Consider the following 23628-nt stretch of genomic DNA (forward strand, 5'->3'; position numbering starts at 1 on the left):
GGCTACTTATATAGCGCACAGGGTCACCTTTCGGTGCTCATGGCGCTTTAAAAAGGCACTGCTATTATTATTACCCCGGCTAAGCTAGGCATCCGATTAAGGCGCACACAGCTTTTTGAGGAATTACTTCCTGCCGGCACCCATTTACATCATCTGGGTCGAGTGCAGCACACAGTGGATGAATTTCTTGCTGAAGGAAATTACGCCATGGCTGGGATTTGAACCCACGACCCTCTGTTTCAAACTCCGGAGACTAATCAGCCGATCCACAAAATATCCGTGTTTCTACCATGGATTGTTATCATGACTATCCGTGGTAACGATCACTTATATAGACGGTATTCGTCATTATTGACTTGGGATCCCTGGTAATTTTGTGGAGTGTTTTCGACGTGTGCCTAGCTTTTTAATGATCGGTCCAAGCGGGAATTGTACTTACTTTTATTTAACCGGGATCGACTTTTAGTTTATTTGAGTTTCTGATGTAGGCTTTATTGTTTGATCTATTTTTGTTTGTGTGTTGAAGTGTATTGCACGGGGTGTGTTTTTGTTGATTTTTCATTATGTTTTGTAATATTACTATACTACTATAATCTATTATTCCATATAGCAACAAAAGTTAATACTGAAAATAATGATAGTACAACAACACAGTGAATTATGCGCCGTGCCTTCTTCCTGCCCCCCCCCCCCCCCCCGGAGGGGCATCGAACCAGGATATATGAGGGGAAAATTTTTTGAAAAAAAAGCAGGCGCATGCCAAGTTTTGTATTCAATTAGTCACTAAAATAAAGTACTTGAGAGCACCCCCCCCCAAAAAAAAAAGTGCACTTGCTAGCACCCGTTACCCATACCGTCCCCCTCGAACTGGATATGAGGCCGGCCACGACCCGACCGACCCGACGTGCGACCCGCCGATATCACAGTGCACATTACGTAACTAGTGCTTTGCTAGTACGTAATAATCGCAATCTCACGTGCGCTGAAACCAGTCCTACTCCCACTGCGAACTGATCTTCACACGTTTTACGATAACTGACTTAAAAACGTCGATCCAGATCGATCCTTATATATCACTACAATGAGCAAGACCAAGGCGAAGGTAGGTACCAAACGTTCAATTCCTATTCTTATGATAGACACTTGTTTGTTAATTAATGATGGGACTGAGAGTTGACTTGAGTCTTGAGACATCATTAGCTACATCAGTACAACTAGTAGTAGTAGTGCAGTGGCCATAATACCGTACCGTAAAGCTTAACCCAGGCCAGGGAGCTCTGTCCACCGTGCATTTAGATATAGCAAGGAGCTTCCTTGGATATAGACACAGGTCGGGACTTAAAGGGATGGTCCAGGCTGAAAGTATCTTTAGCTTAATAAATATAGTAGAATTCACTGTGCTTAAAAACAAAAATTTTATCAAAATCGAAAGTTATTGAAGTTTAATGTTTAACACTACAGGCCAAGCAATATTTTGTGAAAACAATCGTCATTCTGACTATGTGGGCTGAAAGCTGATCCAACTGTTCTTCTGTATTTTATTACATGTACCCGGTATGTGAAACTAGGTTTATTCAATTTTTTCTTCCAAGAACTAGCAAAATTGGATTGACAACTGAGTGTGTTAGATATGTATCATGTTTATTGCCGCAACTTATTTCATTAAGGGAGACATATTACAGGTAGTATTATCCACACAAGTATGAAATATTGAAAAATTATGATTTTATGTAATGACATAAGAAAACGGAAAGTGGGGATGTGACATCATCAGCCCACCTAATGAATATTAATGACGACTGTTTTCACAAAATATTGCTAAACTTTAAACTTCAATATTATCCGATTTTGATGAAATTTTTGACATTTTGTTCAGTGAATGTTTTATATTTCAATCAAAATCATGATGATGTTGTATTTGGTTAACATTAACATGTAAAGCAAAGCATTTTCCAGTGATGAATGATACTGGACTACACATAAGACCAGATGTGTCAAGAAATACAGTTGTATTTTGGTTTTTATTATTTTCTTTAAATAGTATTTCGCCTCTTTGTGTATAGCATGAAATTTATCAGGTTTGAATACACTTGAAAATGACCATTAAGACATCAGAGCAAATTAGGAGAGAAACTCATATAGAAGATTTGGTGCGTAATCCTATGACATAAATAGACTTCCGAATTTGAAGTGAAAATAGAAGCACATTTCCCTATGATGAGGACGCCCACCGCTCACAAAATGATCGATTTATATAATGTTGTGGAGTGTATAGAAACTACTTTGGTGACATCACTATTGTCTGAAATCTTCCAAGTGTGAACAGTCCCTTAGAAAAACCAATCCTCAACACAAGGCAAGCTTTACTCCAAACCACTTGTTTTATTACAATATCCAAACTATTTGACAGGTACAATGACATTAATGACATAAATGACCATTATGGAGAATTGCCCTGTGACCTCTAAATCCCATCAGACCATTAAAGTTTACTGTGACCTGCTGACCAACTTATCATACAGAGATTTTTCAGACAACTGTATTTGATGTAAATAGTAATTGCTTAGTGTAATACATGTGATTTGAATAATATTGTTGACTACGTGTTTAATTAAGTTTACAACAGTATATAATTTATTGAACAAATATTTATCATCGCAAGGTTGATTACCAAGATAAGTTTGAATTTATACTTGTCATATGATGATATCTATCAAGCTTGAAAGTACTTGTTTAGTTTGTTCTTTTATAACATGAATAAGGAAAGATATTTTCCAACAGGATAGGAGTGATAGTAATAATTGAATTCTATGTTGATTGTTCATTTGAAGTACATATTGGCCTTCCTAACATAGAGAAACTGTCATTTCTAGAGCGCACCTGTTAACTTTCCGCTAATTATGTTGATCAGATGCTAAGATTTATGTAGCATACATATTTTTTTCTTGTTATTACTGTTATTACTTGAACTAGTTTAGTTTTTTGTTTTTTCAAAGTGCATAAGTCTACATGAGTTAATGTATATAGTATCATTATTGGTTGATCAGTTGATTGATTTGCTTGTGTGTTACTTTATTTCAAATATAATTTAGTGAATGTATTCAATGTGTTAGTTATATCTTTAGTTTAAGTTGAAATTAGTTAAGACGTAGAATAAGTTTAATCCTCTTAGTATAAATAGTACGTGTGAGAGAGAGAGTGGAAGTACAGTGGACAATTGAGATACACTATTCTGGTTTCACTCACTTTTCAAAATATCCTTTGTAATCTATTTGTATACAATTCGTTTCCCAAATGAGGAGAGGAGCCTCATTTTCCAAAGAAAGGGATGTTATGTAGTATGAATTTAACTTCCTGTTATCTTTTCATACCCCTTTCATAAACCCAATTACTATGAATTAGGCGGCTAATAGCAGCATAATTTGGTCGTAAAATTGGAGGACAAGAGTTATCCGCATTACTCTGATGCTGCTATTATCCGCATAATAGCGGCATCGGGATAAGATTTTGAGTTTATGAACGCATTTCCAAATAATGCGGATGATTGCCATGGTGCGGTCACAAGGTCACCCTTTTCCAACACAACCGCAGCAGAGGGGGCGTGTCCAGTTGTCATGGCGATTATCCGCCTTTTTCAGGAAGGGCGCTCGTAAAAATAATGCGGCTTATTTTCGGAGTTTTTGAACGCAATTTTTATTGAATTATCCGCATTACTCTTAGGCGGCTAATTGGAGGATAGGTTTATGAAAAGGGTATCAGTCATTCACCCTCACTTGTTTACAAACTCCCCCAATGTCATCTTAGAATCCCAAAACCCCCAATACCATTTAATTGCTAAGCCTTGACCATAAAAAGACCCAACCCTCAGTGACGTCAGCTAACTTCATGGAAGAAGTATGACTCACACTTCAGCCCCAGTCACTTGCACAGAGCATCACCACACCCTTGATACCAGAGAAAGTTTGATAGTCGGTGAGCTGTATACCAGTCAGATCAAGTTTAGAGATCACTCCCACCTTAAATGGTTACACCCTCAAAACTAAGGATAAATAAGACTTCTTGATTATTAGAGAGACATAATACCAATGATAGAATACTAGACCCACACTCATCCAGGTAGACTGACTGACTTCAAGACTTAGACGTCCATCGAATATTATATTAACTTCACTCCGAATCTTAATCTTATACTTCGAAACTATTATATTCATCGTCTCCTGTTATATCTGAATCTTCATGTACTTCGAACTGTAGCTGAATATTGATAATTAAATACTTTGTGATTTGAACTGTATAACTTTCTGCAAAGTTTCCTTATTACGCTTCCCTTTAATAAATTCTGATCCCAACACAACACTATGTATCAAGATATAAATGTTGTCACCCTGGACCATCCCTTTAAATAGATTGGGGTCTCAATAACTTACTAAAAAAAATTGTGATAACAGAAATTGTGCACTTCCACAGATTATTTGGATGAAGGTCTGTCATGTGACAGCATCCTGACATCGAGGCACAGCTTTAAAGTTGAACCTGAAAAAACCCAAAAAAGTTTCTGTCGCGATACCTCTCCTAATTTCAAAATTCATATCAAGAAGGCAGATCGAGACTGGGGTAGAAGGAGAGGTATCACGACAGAAGCTTGTTTTTTGAGGTTCAAGTCTGAGCCTTGATGTCAGGATGGAAAACTCTAATTTAGATAAAAAAAGGGATTGCAATTTTAAAACGGCCACAACTTTCTTATTGCTTGTCTGATTTCTTTCAAACTATCACCATTCTTTTTTTTTTCTTTCAAACACATCATATTATTATGACCAAGGCTGGATTCCCCTAAAACCAAAATATTACACTCAATACTCAACACTCAATGCGAAAATTCTGTCGAGTTTTCCAAACATTTCACAGCCTGATGTAGAAGAGGTCCAAAAGAAATAATTTCTCTTGTGCCTCAATTTCTGAAATATGTTCATATTATTATAGCAACATATGAATTATGAAATTAAAGGGAATAACACTCCAAACTTTAAAAGAGTTATTGGTTTTCTTAGCAATTTATTGCAGCCTCTGTCATTGGCGGCGGAAGCAAAAAAAAATCGAAATTTTGTGTTGGGCAAAAAGAAAAAAAAAGGTCATCAACTTACATTTTAGAGAGGAACCAGAGACATTTTAGGGGGGCCCACCAGAATTTAGGGGGGATGCAGGAAACAAAATTTGACAACCAAAAAAAAAAGGTCATCAACCTAAATTTTAGAGGGGGACCAGAGACAGTTTGGGGGGGTCCACCAGAATTTAGGGGGGACACAGTAAACAAAATTGACTAGCAAAAAAAAGGTTATCAACAAAAATTTAGGGGAGGTCCGTCCCACCACTTCAAATTTAGGGGGGAACCTGTTCCCCCCGCTTCCGCTGCCTATGGCCTCTGTTAAAAAATTGAATAGGCATTGTTCGTAACTCTGCAGTCACAGTTCCACACACAGTTTGCCAGTGAAAATGTATGCAAGATGATTGTTGGGTCGCTTTAGGACTCTTTACCCGGTTCCTTTTATTGATAACTGATTTTTGTTTTCTATTCCATTTTTTGTCTAACTTGAAGGTGGGCAATTGGAGGGAAAGGAAGCTTCTGGTAACCAGGAAGACCTATGTTGTTGGCAAGAATGAAAATGTGGATGTTGTTCCGCTTAAGGAATTCTTTAGAGCCACGGAAGAGCATAATGAAAATAAAGAACTTGGTGAAACCTCTGCAGTCATTGATGAAGTTGTACATGACAGGTAATCTCCAAAATGAAATTGATCATTGAAAACAGTAAAATACATGCTTGTTAGACATCTGAGGTCTCTTTTGTTTGCTCATCTTGTAGTCATGGTCATTTGTCACACGGTGCTATTCTGCTTGTCATTTATATCAAACAGATGTGATAATGGGTTTAGAATTAAAAATAAATTTACTTCAGTTCCAGTATTCATTATGCATTTACATTGCTGTTGTATATTCAGTACATAGGACATGAAACCTTTCATGCTACATGTACTTTAGCTTTATACCATGCTATCTTTTTCATGCATCTTTTTTGTTGTTCCAGCAGTAGGAGAGATGAAGATGTAATGCTGGTAGAGGAGAGTCACCCTTTGAATCTTCATGAACAGAGGAAGGAGAAGGCCAGGAACGAATGGATAGAAGTGCAACCAGTGATGACTTTGGCATATATAGCAGGTCAAGCTTCTTTCATGGACATGGAATGTGCCCTTTGTACACAGGAGGCCACCTTGACCTGCCTGGACTGTGGACCTTTTGCTTTCTTCTGTGAGGAATGCTCTAAAAAGCTACACAGTACTCTCTTGCATAAGCCTATGGCTAGGAAGGTATGTACTTCATACAAATGTATGAGCATTTGTGTGCATTGCGCCCCACTCCCCCACACACTGAGGGCCATCGTGACGATATTTGCTTTACACTGAACTGTGATTTACATGAAATGGCTCAGGCTTGATTTTCATTTTTTTAATCATTGTCAAGCTTGGGAAAAGTGTGGAGAAACAAGTATTAAATGAAAAATGAAATGTAAACCCACTTTAAATGATAAAAACTTTGTGAAAAAATGCTGGAGATGTCTGATATAATTTTTTGGTCAGATTCATTTACGTCCTCAGATCCAGCTGGCACAAAAAGGGTAAAGGTTGTGCTTACTAAGTATTGAAATTCCAATTTGGGTGGCAAAACTGTTACAAAATGTTTGAATGTATCCGTTTAATTTCAGTTGACTAAAAGTGCAAGGGAAATGTGTGAGAAATGTTTTGCAGGATAAGTTTGATTTCACCCTTTCTCCTGGACACAGCGTGAAAACAAGCCTTTCTGCGCAAACAGATTTCTACGAGCTTTACAAAAATGGTCATTGCTCACTCAAGTGTAACATTCTGTCAAAACTTTTACTTTCATTGGATAGATGAGACCCAAACCCAAGATCATATGTGAAAAAATTACCCACATGTTGTATATTTTTTAATTCCAGAGCTTTTTCAAAGTGTAAACTTTTTTTTTGATACGCACTGTATATGACTTTCATATTTACAAAAATGCATGTCATGTTTGGTATCAAATTAAAGCTAATGAAAAGTCAAATGCAAATATATGGATCACTGGGCATTTAAATCATACTTTTGTCAGTTAAAGGCCATTTAAGGTCATAAAAGTTCAAATTGCATCATAAATGTAAGTAATAAATATAAGGCTATAAATATCATGTTTTAAAATACAAATAAGTTAGGAATTATGTGCATTTTGTACTGAATAATAAATAATTTTCTACTGATTAAAATATAGTTTTGGAAGAGATGTCTTCCAGTAGTAGTGCTAGGCATGGCTAATACCCGGTACCTTTCTTTTTTAAAATTTGATCACAGGGTCAACTAGTAGAGGATGATCAAACAAGAATTCTTAGACAGAGTCATACCTGTCAGACTTCTTATGGAAAGACCCTTGAAGTCTTTGATTCTAAAGGTATTTACCATAAATACATGTGCATAATTGCATATCGTGAAATGCTATCTGTTTCATACTTTCATGTGTGGAATTTATACAGTATAAAAGGAGCTGATGTCAATCTCAACATTAGGGCAATGATGTGACAAAAAGTGATCAATCACCACAAACCTTTGAAATTATAGGAAAGAAGCAGTCTTAGCATTATTTTCACTAAAAGATAGAGTATAACAAAATTTTTGTGGGAGGGAGCATTCAAAGCTCCTTGTCCAGAAAGCTATGTAGTATTTTTCAGTCAATTAATAGATCAATAAATCAATTTATATTTTAATAAATGTTAATAGTAACATTTATATAGTGCTAATTACAAGTACTTTATATCGCAATTGTTATTATCCCAGTCTTCGGATACTGACATTCCCTTGCACAATGCATGCACTTTCTCCACCTGGGGAGCATTCCAACAACAGTTCCAAGACTGAATTGCTAGGCATTTGGCATCCTACCGGGAACCCATTTAAAACCTGGATGGAGAGTAGCAAATTGAGGATTAATACCTTGCCAAAGGATGCTAGGCCATTGTTTAGCAATGTTTATAGCAGCAATGGCTGAATAAAAAGAGTTGTTTCCATCTGCACCAAGCTCATCAAAAATGATAGTATCTTCTACTAGTAATGAAAATCACTTAGATAAAAGAAGCAATCTTTTGAGGATCTGCTGACTGATTGTGTACTCTCATTGTGAAAGTTTTCTTTTCACCATATATTTATCAGGAAGGCTTCATAATGTGTTGTGCACATTTTGTAAATGTGAACCAGAGGCAGCCACCCTGGTTCGTTATTCCCTGTGGCCCACTCAACTGAATCCAAGAAAGGCTGTTTCTATGGAGCTAATGACATTCATCCACTACATGCAGGTTGAAGCGCATGTGTCATTGAAGGCGGCATGTCAAGTTATAGGCTTTCAAAACAGATTATCAGAGAGAGAGGTATCTGTACAACTTTCTTAAAGTTTGCAATAGGCAGTTTGATAATCATTTTCATAATAGTTGGATATAACAACTTTATTATTTATTTGTTAATATTCCAATTCCTTTTATGACTATCTGTTGTCAATGGCCTTGGCCCACAACTGTTTTAATGATAGTTTCATAGTTATGAAAATATAACTAAAATCCATAAATCATGCTCCACATTAATTTATGCTTTGACAGGTTGCATACAGTGACCCCCCCCCCCCCCTATTCAGCTAGTATAGCTTCAGTTTATTTGTAATGTGATGTAGATATTTATGATCCTTATAAAGTGTGTGCATTTATATTTTTTTATAGGTCAATGCGCTGTACTCAGAGCTGATCCAATACAGTTTCAGCCATTTTCAGGCTTTCTATACCAATGTCGATGCCAAAATTGTCCCTGAATATGAATGTAATCATTCCTGCCCTGCTTGCCCAAAGGTAACATTATTAAACCAAAATATTATTTTCATGGGAATGCTAGTCATGTTTCGTATTCATTTGGTCTAGTAGCAGATGGTCTACATGTATTATCTGATCGTTTAATACCTAATTCGCAAAATCGATCTGCTATCAGTTTGTTTATTTGCCAATTGGTCTAAAATATAACCAAGAGGTTGTATTTAATCATATTCTGAATGTATAATTAGTCTATTAATAAACCAAGTGATGTTACACCAATTGGATATTGGGCATTACATGAAATGAGAATTGAATGAAATTTTGCATATACCAACTGGCAATTATACCTAATGGTAAGAAAAAGTTTGATTGGACCATGTGAGATGAGACAAGACGGGCAAGTAGACAAAGTGAGCATAGACCAAGCAGCTATTTTTTCATAGTGCTATTTTTAGACATAATTCAATAGTAATATAATAAATAGCAGTTATGAGCAATGATTTATAATACATAGGATTTTGTAAGTGCATTTTTTCTTTCAAGTATTTAAAGTTTGTTTTCCATATTTGCTTACAAAATTTTGCCTTTATCTAATTTTAAGGTCACTGGTCAAGTGATTGTTTGTATTGACGGATGCTTTGGTTTGGTGAGGAGGAAGAAAGCAGGATCTAGTGCAGGTGGAACCACTCATCAAACGACATTTTTTGTAGAGGATGACTATGTTAAGACCTTTGTGGATGGGTACAGGATAGAACATGGTCAAGCATCAAAGGTAACTTATGTTAAGTGTTGACCATACAGTGCTTTGTTAACACACTTGATAAACCTTGTACTTCATGTACTGTGCCCTTGAGTGAACTGCATATCTTGACCAATGCACTCACACTTGTGAATTATTTGTATAATGTTCAACAAGAACTCTCATGAGATCTAAAAACTAATTATAAATGTGCATAACATTGCATTGAAAATTCCTGAATTCGAAAGTCAGGGTCCCTGAACATCAAGTGCATATTTTCTTTTTATGGCCATCAGCACTTTACTGTAGGTGGTTGCAGGAGCTTGGTAGATTACAGATTGAGCTCTCAATTCATTTACCAATTAATTTTGCTCCAGACATTCGTTTACTGACAATGACATAATATTTGCAATTGTTGGTTCACATTTGTTGTATGTGGCAGATTGCATTGATTGTCACCAAAGCAATTTTCCTCATCTCTTTTTTCTTTACTCTTTTGATTTTTAGAACTGTAGCCAGTTTAAGGCAGGAACTCTGCTTAGAACCAAGAAAAAGGCAGATGCGTTGGATGTCAAGGGAGTGTTTGGGGCTGTTTGCCGGCATGGCTTCCCTCTGGCCATGCTTAATATGTTCCAGGGAGAGAGGTATGTATTTATCAGTTTTGTGTAAAAGTATGGCTCAGCTGATTGAATACCTGACAGGTACCCAACCATGAGGTTTGATATTTTGCATTCTCCAGTTTTTGTTGACAGAAAATGCCTTTTTCTTCTGCCAGTAACTCCACAGTAATGATTATGATTTTTAGCAACAAACTTAAAATATCAAGTTCTCTCCTGTCTTATAGAGTCCTAAAAAACCCTACTAATAACAGAAAGAAAATAATATCACATTCAACTATTCATAGCAAGTTGTAACCACACATGAAGAGGCATCATTGTAAAGCAATACAATACATTATTTTTTTTTAGTAAAGGAGTCAATGTGCATGTTAAGGAAAAATGTTTACTATAAATTTTTGTTCCTATTAGAAACTTTATTTAATGAGATATTGCCATAAATATTAATTCTTGCATAAATGAATTCCTACAAAATAATAAAATCCTACTCAAACTTTCATACCAATTTTTGGGGCCGAGATCATGGGGGTGTAGTAACTAGTCCAGAAATAGTGCAGTGTTTTTGTGGTCAAGAAAAGAGAAAATTGTCTGTGTAGTCTTTGTAATTATATATATATTCTACACCTTATAGCCTGGCATATTCAGTTTGCATGATAGAGCATTTAAAGGCAACTCTACCAGAAGGGATAACAATGCATGTGGCTTACGACATAGCTTGTCAGCTTACTGCACATCTCAAGGTGATTGATTTTTTATATAAGTCTTTCTTTGTATTATTATTATTAGTAGTAGTAGTATTCGTCATTGTCGTCATAGTAGTAGTTATTCATTGTTGTATGTTCTGTTCCCTTAAAGTCAGAAAACCTGACTGAAGTATCAAACTTGACTTTGAACACTCCTTGCCAGAATTGTATATGAATCCATTTATTATGAATTGCAATTACTGCTTTTGCAGTTTTTATTGTATGTCTGCCATTAGAACTGGTGCTGGAGGGATTACACCTGTACATCCTTTTCTTTGTGATATTTATCACTTTAAGAGGACTATCTGATTAGATTTTAGAGAATGCCGGTTAATGAGGTTATCTCATGAAAGATTAGCTACATGTACATTTGTCTGCTGCCAAACCCTGATATTGGGGATTGAGTATTGGAGAGTCATATTTTTTTTTGGGGGGGGTGGGTTCTTTACTGATTTTAACTGTTAGACCTTCTTTTTGAGGAATCTACATGCTGGAGTTCTGTCAGCATTGAACAATTTGAGATATACATGACCTTCTGCGGGCATCTTTGATATTCTGTTAACTCACTTTAGCATACATAGAATTTCAATAATTGGATTAAAATGGTTTTAGGGTCAATGAAGGTAGTATTGTATCATTTAATGAATGGTGTTTTTTGTGGATAATTATTTTTGCAGTAGTTTTCAAAGTCAGCAATGCTGCTATATTGAATCGCGTATTACAGGTCAGACTGCCAGTGCCACAGGCGCTCCACTTTTTTATTGTAATATGTATTTTTATCACAGAAAACTGGGCAAGCGAAACTGCTAGAGGAGATCAAACTTGTTCTACCAGCATTTCATGCATATGGTCACAAGGCATCCTGTCAGGTAATACCAATTCTAACCAATTCTCATTCGTAATTTAGCCGCCCTCCCTCTCAATTTTGTTTGTGTCCAGACCACTTTCTCAAAAGTCTAATGTATCTTTTGAGACCAACTTGCAACCTCATATGACTGGTTACACAATATTTTGTACCCATGCATCATATAAATTCAACATTGCTCTGAAACAACCTTATCTCCTTTATAATAAGTACGAATTGTGTTTTTATTTGAAATTTACAACTTTGAATATTGTTATTTTTATCAATTACAGTCATTTAATTGGATGTTATTTATGATAATGGATACAGTTTCACTAATGTGTTTCCATTAAAAAAAATAATGAAAATAAGGAGAATGAAAAGATAATACCCTACCCGTAACTCTTCAAATTTCCATTTAATCAACCCCAAATTGCCTGTTGCGCAGAGATCCATAAGACACCATGGTCCAGATTTGTGGAACTCTACCAGAGCCTGTTAAACAATGTTCGTCTCTTCGTTCATTTAAGGCAAACGTTAAATCTATGTTATTATGAGAATACTTGAAGTAAAATTTGTGTGTCGTATCCTTTTTATCTTGAATTTATTCCTCCGATTTAGTCATTACCAATACATGTATCTTCATCATGACCACCATCATCTCCATGGCCTTCATCATCATCAACATCATCATCATATCACTGTCACCCTCAGCTTTATCATCTCCATCTTCATACTATAATATTGCATGAATTCATGTTTCGTATTTGAAAATATATGCCCATTCTGCTTTATAAATGTATTAATTACTTCAATTAGTATAAGTTAGGGATTGTCATTTTTTTTTCAAGCAATCTGCTTATGATGACAATCCTTCTCCTGCACATTGTGAATATGAAATAGTCAATCATTTTTGTCTGGAATTATCTTTTTAGTACTCTTTATTTATGATTCATGCCATAAATGCTAACATATTATGTTTATTATGTAATGAAAATTGTATTATACGAATGTTATGGATGCAGAAGAAAACAATAAATCAAATCAAATCAAATACATTTGCAATTGATTCAATACAAGCAAGTCATAGTTCTCTTGATGATACTATAGTGAGTATCTAGACCAAAAAATAGTGACTGGATCTTATTTTAGTTATTTTCCGCAGAAATATGAACATAAATGTTGGAAAAATATTCTTCGATTAACACTAGACACAAGCTTCAATTATTTTCAATTTGATTATTATGCTTAAGCTTTACTTGAAGGGGATATTTGCCCAGAAGTGAAGTTGCATTAAATAAAAGTAGAAAAAATAACCCAAAGATATATATTGCTGAATAATGTGGGAAACACTGTCAAAGGATAAGCAAGTTTAATATTGCATTTTATTTATTTTATAATGAGCAGCTCCCCATAATCCCAGAAAATTGAAACAGGTTTTCCTTCTACATTCATTACATCATCAATCACCTCATTTCATAGCAGTATATAAGAAAAAAAAAACTTTTGCCATAGTATAATTATTGAAAAATTTGGAATTTATGGAAATGATGTGATATAATATATTTGGTAGTGGCTTACAAATATGCTATAAATTATATGACATCGCAAATTATGTTTTATTCTTCGCAAATATACTTCTCCAATTATTATGCTTTTATTTAAACCAATTTATTCAAGTTTGGAGGTGTATCAAAGCCAACCCCATCCTCTGCTAATATAATGATTTTAAGTATTGTGTGCTAAAAATTATGGTGGATGGGTGTGTAATGTGATGTTTGCTGTGTGTGTGTGTGTGGGGGGGATAATCCTTTGCCCTATTATGTTTTTTATTTTCAATTTCATGGCAGAAATAGCTTTTGAATTAAGATTTATTTGTAATGAGATTTTCTTACTATCCTTTTTTTATTGTACCTTTTCTTATAGAGGGAATTCAATGTCCGAAATACAAAAGACATGGGCCTTACAGATGGTGAAGCAACAGAAAGACTCTGGGCATATTTGAGACGATTCTCGGCAATCACTAAAGAGATGACTCCAATAGGAAGACAAGACAAGTTGACAAGTGCCCTGCTGCACTTTGCTTATCGAAAGCAAAGGCAAATGGGTAATTTTTATTCATTATGCACATTACAATGGAACCTGTCAGTCCAATGAGTATATCATAGCACAATTTAATGACATCAAAACTTTTTTTGGTCTAATTATGTTTATGATTGCCCAAATGTTCTTTCTGGCTATTTGATTTTATTACTTTGAAAATATTGAGGAACACAATGGGATTGGAAATACAGACAAGTTTGTGATATTACCAAAAAAAAATAGTTAAAACTGATTTCGGTGTATGTTCAAAAATATTAATGGAAGTATAAGTTTTTTCTTTTAAATAGTCATCAAAGTGTAATCCTTCCTGGAGTACAAGTATCTTCATTTCTGTAGTTTATTTTTTTTCTACTTTGTTAATTTAAAAAAAAGAGAGAGAAGAATAACATATTGGTATTTACTAATTTGAATACTTATTATTATTTATTTGACCAATATAAAGAAGTACATACACATTACATTAGAAAATTTACAGTACATTAACATGCAAAGAAATGCGGGAACGGCATGTGGGTCTGGGGGCACAAAAGCGAAATTCATCACTGTTGCCCGAAGGCATGAGCCTCCACACATGCCGCTCCCAAGACATAAATAAATATATATAAATACTATTACACAAAATATTGCACGTTAAAAAAGGGAATACTGAAAAGGGTGCCAAAATGATTAATTAGATAGTCTTGAGATGCATTAAAAAAATACCACTGCAAAATTGGAAAAATATAACATTAAAAAATAACACCTCGGTGCTGAACAGTAATGAAAGGGGTATTTTTAAATAAACTTGCAATAGAAATTGGGAATTCAAATATATATGATTAAGCAGATCTGGTGTAACTGGAGTTCTGAAAAAAATAAGGGGGGGGGGTAAAGTCCAAAGTAAAATGTAATTAATATCGAAAACTTTCAGTGTTTACTTTAGCAAATTAAATTTGAGTCAAATTCTCACAGGGACTTGGATTGTTGTCAGATTATCTAATAATGTGCAATTTTGGGGTCAACCAAATGCTCAGCTCAGGATGTACAAAAATCTTTACATGCCAACAAGATTTCTGAATTAATTGGTTTTAGTTTGCTCGAGAGGCCACTTAAATTCAAGGTAAAATACTTAGTTGAATTCATAAAGTGAATGCCACAAAGTCCATTGGCAATATCCTATCCTTACCAGTGTTTCATGGCAGACTCTGAAAAGTTGCAGGACATCATATATTTATTCCCTGAACAAAAATATTTTGGCGAAATCTTGCAAACTAACACTTGAGAAAAAAAACTAACAGAACAAACAAGTTTTTACTCAGTGCTGGATTTCCATACTAGTAAATGATATAGTTATGAAATGTATAAACATATAATTCACATAAGTGATGAAGTAAAAAAAAAAATCAGAAATAGAAAAGTGTGAATACTGGTTTTTACTGTGCCTTTATGTTTGAGCAAAACTTACATGAATTAACCTTTCCAATAAAAATCTTGTGTGGATTTATTTTTCTTGCAGCTACAGGTCTCTGCACAGTATTGAAGAGGGCAAAGGAAACTCATGAGAAGTGTCAAAAGGAGTTCCTGGATCTCAGCATTGAGTGTAAGAGGACTTAACCCTGTTTGAGTTTCAAAGAAGTGTGCACCGTATTTGTTATTGCATATGCACCTAGTCCACAAGAAATTCACTGCATCTTAGTCCACAGTTGACAAAGAAATAAAATAAAGTCACATTATGAACTATTTATTTCAGTGTTGTTGACAGCCAAGTCTTAACTACAAGGACTAGGGGGGGGGGGGGGGGTGGGTGCACTGGTTGCACATGCACCCACTCGTTGAGGCAGATGAGTTCTGACACTGGCAAAATTTATACCCCTTCTGTTTTCAACATCTGATTTTCCAAATTTTAGTTCCACCTCCCTAGGATGTGCACCTCCCGATGCTCAAACTAGCTTACGCCTTTCACTCTGCAAGTTGAAATAGCCCAGGCTGATTCGATCTCAAAATTATTTATGTATATAAGAAAAGCAAAATTATGATCATTCATGCATGTAGATGTAATCAATCACAGATGATTTTTCTATGAAGGAGAGATCATGTTTTCTGGTTGTCTGTCTATCCCTTTTTTGTTCTTGACCGTTTAACTGATCAACTTCAAATTTGGATCAAGTATGTGTGAGAATATTCTGATTAAAAATAGGGGATCTGGGTGAATGTGAAAGGTCACAGATGTCATTATACACCTAAAAATAACTCTTTCGTTCAATAACTGAAGAACTGTTTAGGGTATCAACTTCAAGCATAGTGCATGTATGCTTATTGGAAAGGCAATGATCTATAGTCTGATCAGATGGGGGGGGGAGAGGTTCTTGCGCGCCTTTTGAGACCTGGTATATGGTTTTGAAGTGATGCATAATTTATTGTCCCATGTCAGACTATTTGTAATAGGTCCATGGTCGGACTATTAATTGTGTAGCAGATTTTTACATATGGCTCTACAGAACTTTGTTGTACTACCATATGTTCTATATTTGCATTTAAAAAAAATCATACTCTGGAGAACATATAGATTGGAGGGTTCTCACCGATTTCAATGGAATGTAGTGGTCCACGGTCTTATGGTAATTATAATAATTCTTATTAAAGGGGAAGTTCAGCCTGAAGAAAACTTTGTTGTAAAAATAGCAGAAAAAATAGTAAAAAATATTGGTGAAGGTTTGAGGAAAATCCGTTAAAGAGTAAGAAAGTTATTAGAGTTCAAAATTTTGGATTTGTGACGTCATAAACGAGCAGCTGCCCCATGTGTTATGTAATATAAAATGTATGAATTTCAAATTTTGTATGGTACCTGATGACTTAATTTTGTTTTCTTTTCAAGATCGGGGGTGAAACGATTTGTCTATTGATATACAAAAGTTACAGTGAAAACCATTTTCAATTTTTCTGAGAAAATGACATTTCGTTGATTTTTTACCATTCGCTATGTGGGAATGCTGCTCGCATATGACGTCACAAATCAAATAATTGAAATTCTAATAACTTTTTAATTATTTGATGAATTTTTCTCAAACCTTCGGCAATATTTTTTATTATTTTTCAGCTACTTTTACAATAAACTTTTTGTCAGGGTGAACTTCTCCTTAAAGTGCTTTTTCAAAAGGTTTATAGCACTGTACAAATTGCAAAACAAGTACAATCAGTAAAGCCTTGAATAAAACTACACAAAATGAAGCACTACTTGCAATATGTTAAAACAAATGAGATTTAAGAATATTAAACACATCAATTGAAGGAAAAGTTAATGGGGTAATCTAAGTCCCATCTCCCCCTCCCCAGAATCAGGGAGGTTCTCAAAAAGCCCAGTCAAGTAAAGGTTCATTGTTAAAACTTTATTTGCTTCATTTTATATAGATGGTATCACTGAGAATGATGTTGAGCAATGGCTAGAGACCAGAGTAGCTGAGGAAAGACAGACACGCAACATAAGCAACACTGGTGAGTTTGTAGATAATGAAGATATGTGATCTGATTTAACCCTAGAATCAGGTAGCACTTAATGACATACCGGTATACCAAACTTCTACACAGGTTTTTAAAATTTTGTTGTGTCAGTAAAAATGATGTATTCATTTATACAAGCCTGATGCTTTCCTTGCTATTTGTGTAAACCATTTTCACATTTTTGTATATGTGTGTTATATTATGTGTTTGTTTTAATATTTTTGTTTAGTAACATGGTTTAAAATTGGTACTGGTTCAACATGACCAGCAAAATTTTTCCTTTGTTTTGTTTTCTGGAAGAGTTACAAAGGGTACGCATAACTTAGAAATTCCAAAATTTGTTGTGTAAATTATCTATGCACCCCTTACAAGTATTGGCATATGAAACCCAATCCTTAACAAGTATTTGAAACAAAACGATACCCTCGGCAGGTATTCCCCGAATTATCCCTGTAAACAAGTACAATGATGTCTTAATTGTTATGTCACAGGCGTCAGCTTTACTTTTACTTTCATTGCATTTAGTACCACCCCACACACCTTGCTCTAATCGGAAACTAAGCATGTATTGTTGGGGCAAAAGTACCTCCGTTATATAGTATATTTGTTCCCTTGCAAATTGAACCGTATACACGTTTTCCCTAGCGAAATATACGTTTTTAAAATTATTTTTGTGTTTTTGACTTACTCGCCTTAGCTATGGATTTATATAACCAATTCCATTGCTCAGGTTGAATGGTGTTGTTGTGGGATTGGCAATCCCTGGCTGGAGCTGTGCATTGAACTTGACTGCTCGCTCGTCCCCAGACACCCTCCTGTCTTTAGTTTTTGTTACCTGCTTAAATCTACGTTTTCATTGTTTGAATTTGAATTACGATGTATATCAATAAGCATCCTTCCACCACCACCACCTTTCAGTCTTCTATTGGTTGTTTTTTTACATCATCTTTTGCTTTTAGTATACATAATATGTTTAGTTGCATTTTATTTTCGTAATCATTTCAAGTTTTGATTTTTTAAAATCTGTACACTCTATATATACCTGTAAATTGTACGCAATTCAGCCTTTTGGCTGCAAAGTGCAATAATTTTGAATAAAACCTTTTCAATTTCAATTACTTAATATGATACATACGTAACATGCCATATCTTGAAAGAGAGATCCTTTTTACATGTTTTTGGTCACGCATAGTAGTACTAACGCATAGTATCCACTCTTCAATGGAAGTGCCCCCTCCCCTGGAAATTATGTGGTTATTATTATGGTATTCTACTTTTCTGGAGTGCTAGTGTTTGAAGTTGGTTTAAGTAATTTACTCTTAATAATTATGTGAAATTCAAATTTCTCATTTTTCTCTCATTCATCACAAAGATCACAAAAAGTGGCAGCATGGCTATTGTGAGAAAGTTGCCCATTATGAGGATACAAGGTATGTACCAGGCACCATCACCCTTTATGTGCTTAACTCATGCTTGTTCTGAAAATTAAAATAGAGCCCTATTTTTGCATGCTTTTAAGGACAATTTTTAAAACTCTACCCACCCTTTTTTGGGTAGAAAGACAAGGCCAAATCTAATTCAAAATATACCCTTTTCTTACCTATTCAAGAGATATTTTCAAAAACAAAATAAAATGCATATGGAAACATTTACAGATACTTAGAGGGGAAGTTTGCCCTAAATAAAAGCCTATTGTAAAAATAGCAGAAAATATAAAGATTGTTGGTGGATGTTTTAGGAAAATCCATTAAAGATTAGGAAAGTAATTAGGACTTAAAGTTTTGGATTTGTGACATCATAAACAAGCAGCTGCCGTTATTAAGTGCATTTATTTCATTTTCTTTAATGGTTCGTGATGATTTACTTTGTGTATCTTTCTAGAACGGGTGTAAAATAATTTGTCTGTTGATACACCAAATGTACAGTAAAGACTATTTTCAGGATTCTATGAAAATGAAGTTTTTTTGTACATTCGATTTGTAGAAAATGTTCTTGCATATGACATTCCATATCAATTAGGGCCTACTAATAATAAAAATTCTATTAACTCTTCCAAGAATGACTGGTGAATCTTTCATATGGTAAATGGTATACACCAAAAAGTTCAATGGTGATGGTTGAGGGTGTAAGAAAGGACCACCAGTCATTCTTAACCCTATCCAGGCAATTATACAGTTTTGTAGATAATGTCCCAGACAACTTGCCTTGTTGATATTGGGCGCAGTCACCAACTGAGATCTCAAAAGGAGGACCCCCCTTCCCCCCCGGCCATATGAACTCCCAAAATACCCTGGCCTAGGTAGGGTTAAAAGTCAATCTTAAAAACTGTCACACAGGTTTATGAGACTCCTCCAGCACTCTGCCCCAATGTCAAGTTTATATAATGTATAGTAGCCTCATCTCCTCAAGTGTCAACTTGCAACTTAGCATTTATAATTAACTATCCTTGTACTGTACATCTCCTGCATGCTGAATCATTGTATCTACTAGAAAGAAATTTTCTTAATTTTTACAAATTGGGTTCATTGATAGTTTATGGTATAGTACCATCTAAATCATTTCCTTGGGCTGAAAATGGGTTTATTAGGCAATAATGCACACTCCAAGCCTCACTATGTCATCTTGGTTGTTTATAATTCATTATATGGAAAAGATGAGATAAGCACACCAACAATAGACAATTCTTACAGAAAATATTAAAATGTGGGTGATGGAAACTTCAACCTACTCCCAGGCGTCAAATGAAACTAGCTGACCAGAGCCCTTACTGGCTATTAAATGATGTCACCTGAAAACCTCATCTAAGCTTGATAAGTTTGAATGAATGTATATGCAATGCTACTTACACTAGATGAATATTCAAAAGATGAAAATGAGTGAATAAATCATTAGTGATTTGATGGAAATACATCACATTTGATTGTTTTGATTGCAAATCTACAGGTGTGATATGGCGAATGCCAAAACAGATGAGGCTGCCCGAGACTTGAGGCAAGAACTAGCAAGGTAAGAAGAATGTAATATATAAACTAGTAAAAATCATTGTGGACTGTTGTGATTCAATGCCACATACATGTAAGTACATAAAAACCTATTGTAGTGGTGTATTTTACAGTGAGAACACCAAAGCTTAACATACAATAGTATTCAGATTGTACTATCGCACATAATTAACAACCAATGAAAATTCCTGTGTATGGGTGAAACATACCATTATGCTTATGAATCATTGTGTTCCGCTGACTTTACCTTTATGCTACATTCCTTGCAGGCATTTACATTTTATTTCGCCAGATATGAAAGGCATATCACACGTTTTCATACACATACCATGTGGACATTGCAGACTTTTTCATGCCAATGTCATCTTTTTCCTGCTCCAATACTATGTCCTAGCTTTGAAAAAAATATTCAAAACAATATGGTAGATAAAATACCACCGCACACCTTACGACCTGACTTTTCTACAACACAGCTTTTGTCAGCTTGACAGTTGCAGACAGGTCAGAGACAAATCGCAAGGGCAATTGTAAGGAATTGATGTGTTGAATCCTTACACCTGGATCACAAGCTCAATTTCCAGCCAATCGGACAGCAGAGTCGCACTAAAATACTGACGTATACATGATATCCAACGGGCATATGCAGTACTATTAAAACGTCATTATCTATGTTGCAATGGCAAAAAGCGCATGTGTGAATCGCAGAGTAACATAAACGGATCGCAAATTGTGTGGTGTTGAGGCTTATGACTACCTTGCCATTCATTTCTTTACTCAGTTGCAGACCAGTCGGGTCGTAAGGTGTGCGGTGGCCTTAAGAAATACAGTCTAATGTGAATACAGAGATAATGTATGTCTGGAAATCACTCAATTAAAGATAATTGTTCTGAAGTATTTTGGGCATTTCAAAACATTCCTTTTTATTCTGAGATAAGTAATTTATAGCTAACATCTATCAGTTTTGTTATGTCTCTGAGTTAAAAAAAAAATTATACATTTTATGTGATAGAATTGACTCTCGGCTCTTGAAAATGGAGAGGAAACATGGTGTCCCAAAGCGATGGACGACCAGTGATTCAATCTATGTAGAGTTCATCACAGAGGTCCATGATGAAGAAAGAAAGAGACTGCTAATTGAGACAAGACGCCAGGCCATGGACAAGATATACCTCGGAGAACTGATGAGGAAATATGGTCGTAAGTTTTTTTTTATTTTGACCCTAAAAGCGATGGTGGTAGGCATCTTTTGAGATCAAATTTAAGATGCCCAGGTATGATTTTGAAATTGTGCCACATTGCATTAGTGCATGCTCCAAAATGTGATTTTGTATAAATTGAAATATCTCATCTTATTATTGAAAATGTGATTATTTTTACCTTCATCAGCTCAAATTTATTTATCTTCGGATAGTTATTCTTCAAAAAGGTTTTACTCTAAATTTGGTTTAAAAAAAGGTCCAAGAACAGAAATTCATGAGGAATTCATAAAACATTAAAATAAATGGGAAATTGATTGTCAAAGCAGGATGAGACTTGAAAGGATAGAAGTTGCTGAACGGCGCCATCAACAACTCTGTGCCAGAATGGTCACAAAAAATGTCAAGATGGCTAGATTCAACCATCCCCAAGATGTTTAAGGTTAAGTACTGATTTTCATTCTGTTCCTATGCAACCTTCTGAGAAGGCCGACTGACTAATTCAGCATTCCTACTGTTCCTTTAATTGTGAAGGTGGACAAGCAATTGCCAATAGGCTCAAACGACAAAGTTGGAAGGTGAATACCCAGATGAAAGAGAAACTGAAAAAATACAACCAGAAGTGGAATAAGCGAGGCTTCTTCTTGTCATTTGAGCAGGTAGCCCAACCAGACGATGCTATTTATAATCAGCACCTGCTTCCTGCCTGTGAGGTAGTAAATCAAAATCTTTATTTCCATGTTTCCTTAAAACTTCTTCATTTTAGGTATTACATCTCCATATTGTCTACCTATTTAATCATTGGTCTGTTGAGGAGTGTCATAAGTTTGATGTTTATGCTTCCTCAATTTTTTTTCCCAAATAATGCCAACATAAGAATCTAATAGTCTCTTTGGATTAATTACTGTACGAGACTATGTTCCTCTTTTATTTGATTGGTTATAAAGGAAATGTCATTCAATTTATAGAAGTAATTTCAAAAAGTTCTTTGGATGCTATTAAAAATGTCATTGGTAGATTATATACTGTGTGCCGAAAGTTGACCTGCATTTCAGAATTATGTGCAGAGAACTTCCTTTCAATGGTTTAAATTTCATTGTGTTAGATGACCAGTATAGCCTCCTTTTTATCAAATTTATGATTTTTTCTTTGATTGAACAGAAACCGGGAATTCCAACAGTCATGTTTGAGAGAGCGGATTCTTTGCTAAAAAGAATACAGCGGAGCTATGAGGAGGTCAACATGACAAAGCTGGAGATGAAGCAAATGATCATGTGGCAAGAGCAGCAAGAACAGCTCCTCCTAGACAGGATTGGAAACTTGTGTCTGACAGATAAATATGACATGGGTCTGTCAATAATCTTGTGGGGCAAGGTGAAGGAACTTAGACAAAGGACATCTTCTTGCCGAGCACTGTTCAGTGATTATCTGTAACCCATTTTTTTTTTAATAGAATGAGGAAAACTCTTCCTTTATATATTTTTCTTAAACTGCTTAATAACATGATCTTGTCGTATCTTGACTATTGAAATATAGTATGGGAGATTGTGCAAAGTCATCACTCACTCACTATTTCTTTTGTATTGTATTTTCTAATTATTTTAATTTCCTCCTCGGTGTCCTATCAAACAAAGTTTTATTCCTCCCTGAACATGCAGAATTACCATTGTTTTTTACATTTTATGGTTCAGTCAAGTTGGTTGTTATTGTAACATCAGTGAAAATTGAAATATTGTATAATTCAAAGAATGAAAAGCAAAAGAAAATGGTGAGTAGGGGAAGTCATCTACTTTCTCAATTGCATATTGTAGCCGAACCGACTTTCTCTCCTGACGAGCTGGTTCGTTTCGGCTGCATTTTCGGACCCATGTCATATTTATTTTTTCTCAGACACAAGTTTCCGTCTTTTACACTTAAGAATCTGCTCCTTCTCGGAAACCTAGATTATATCTCATGGATTTCAACATCTCTGTCTTTCTGTATCTCCATTATCTCAGTCATGCCAGTATTAAG

General features: G+C 35.1%; 1 protein-coding gene across 5 annotated transcripts; it reads left to right on the forward strand.

The window, feature by feature from the left end:
- Positions 1 to 800: 800 nt before the first annotated feature.
- Positions 801 to 23247, forward strand: LOC121428660. Of its 5 annotated transcripts, none has more exons than XM_041625442.1 (18): positions 802 to 1102; positions 5594 to 5769; positions 6081 to 6360; positions 7399 to 7495; positions 8251 to 8465; positions 8808 to 8933; positions 9496 to 9666; positions 10141 to 10277; positions 10882 to 10990; positions 11779 to 11862; positions 13764 to 13944; positions 15436 to 15519; positions 17328 to 17411; positions 18790 to 18847; positions 20361 to 20423; positions 21429 to 21616; positions 22150 to 22328; positions 22777 to 23247. In XM_041625442.1, the coding sequence occupies exons 1-18, from the start codon at positions 1082 to 1084 to the stop codon at positions 23047 to 23049; spliced, it is 2526 nt and encodes an 841-aa protein (XP_041481376.1). In that variant the 5' UTR covers positions 802 to 1081; the 3' UTR covers positions 23050 to 23247. The 5 variants fall into 5 exon arrangements, with proteins under 5 accessions (XP_041481378.1, XP_041481376.1, XP_041481377.1 ...); XM_041625443.1 differs by having other exon boundaries at positions 6084 to 6360; XM_041625444.1 differs by lacking the exon at positions 8808 to 8933 and having other exon boundaries at positions 801 to 1102.
- Positions 23248 to 23628: the final 381 nt, after the last annotated feature.

The sequence above is a fragment of the Lytechinus variegatus genome, chromosome 15 (assembly GCF_018143015.1).
Source record: "Lytechinus variegatus isolate NC3 chromosome 15, Lvar_3.0, whole genome shotgun sequence".
Lineage (NCBI taxonomy): Eukaryota > Metazoa > Echinodermata > Echinoidea > Temnopleuroida > Toxopneustidae > Lytechinus > Lytechinus variegatus.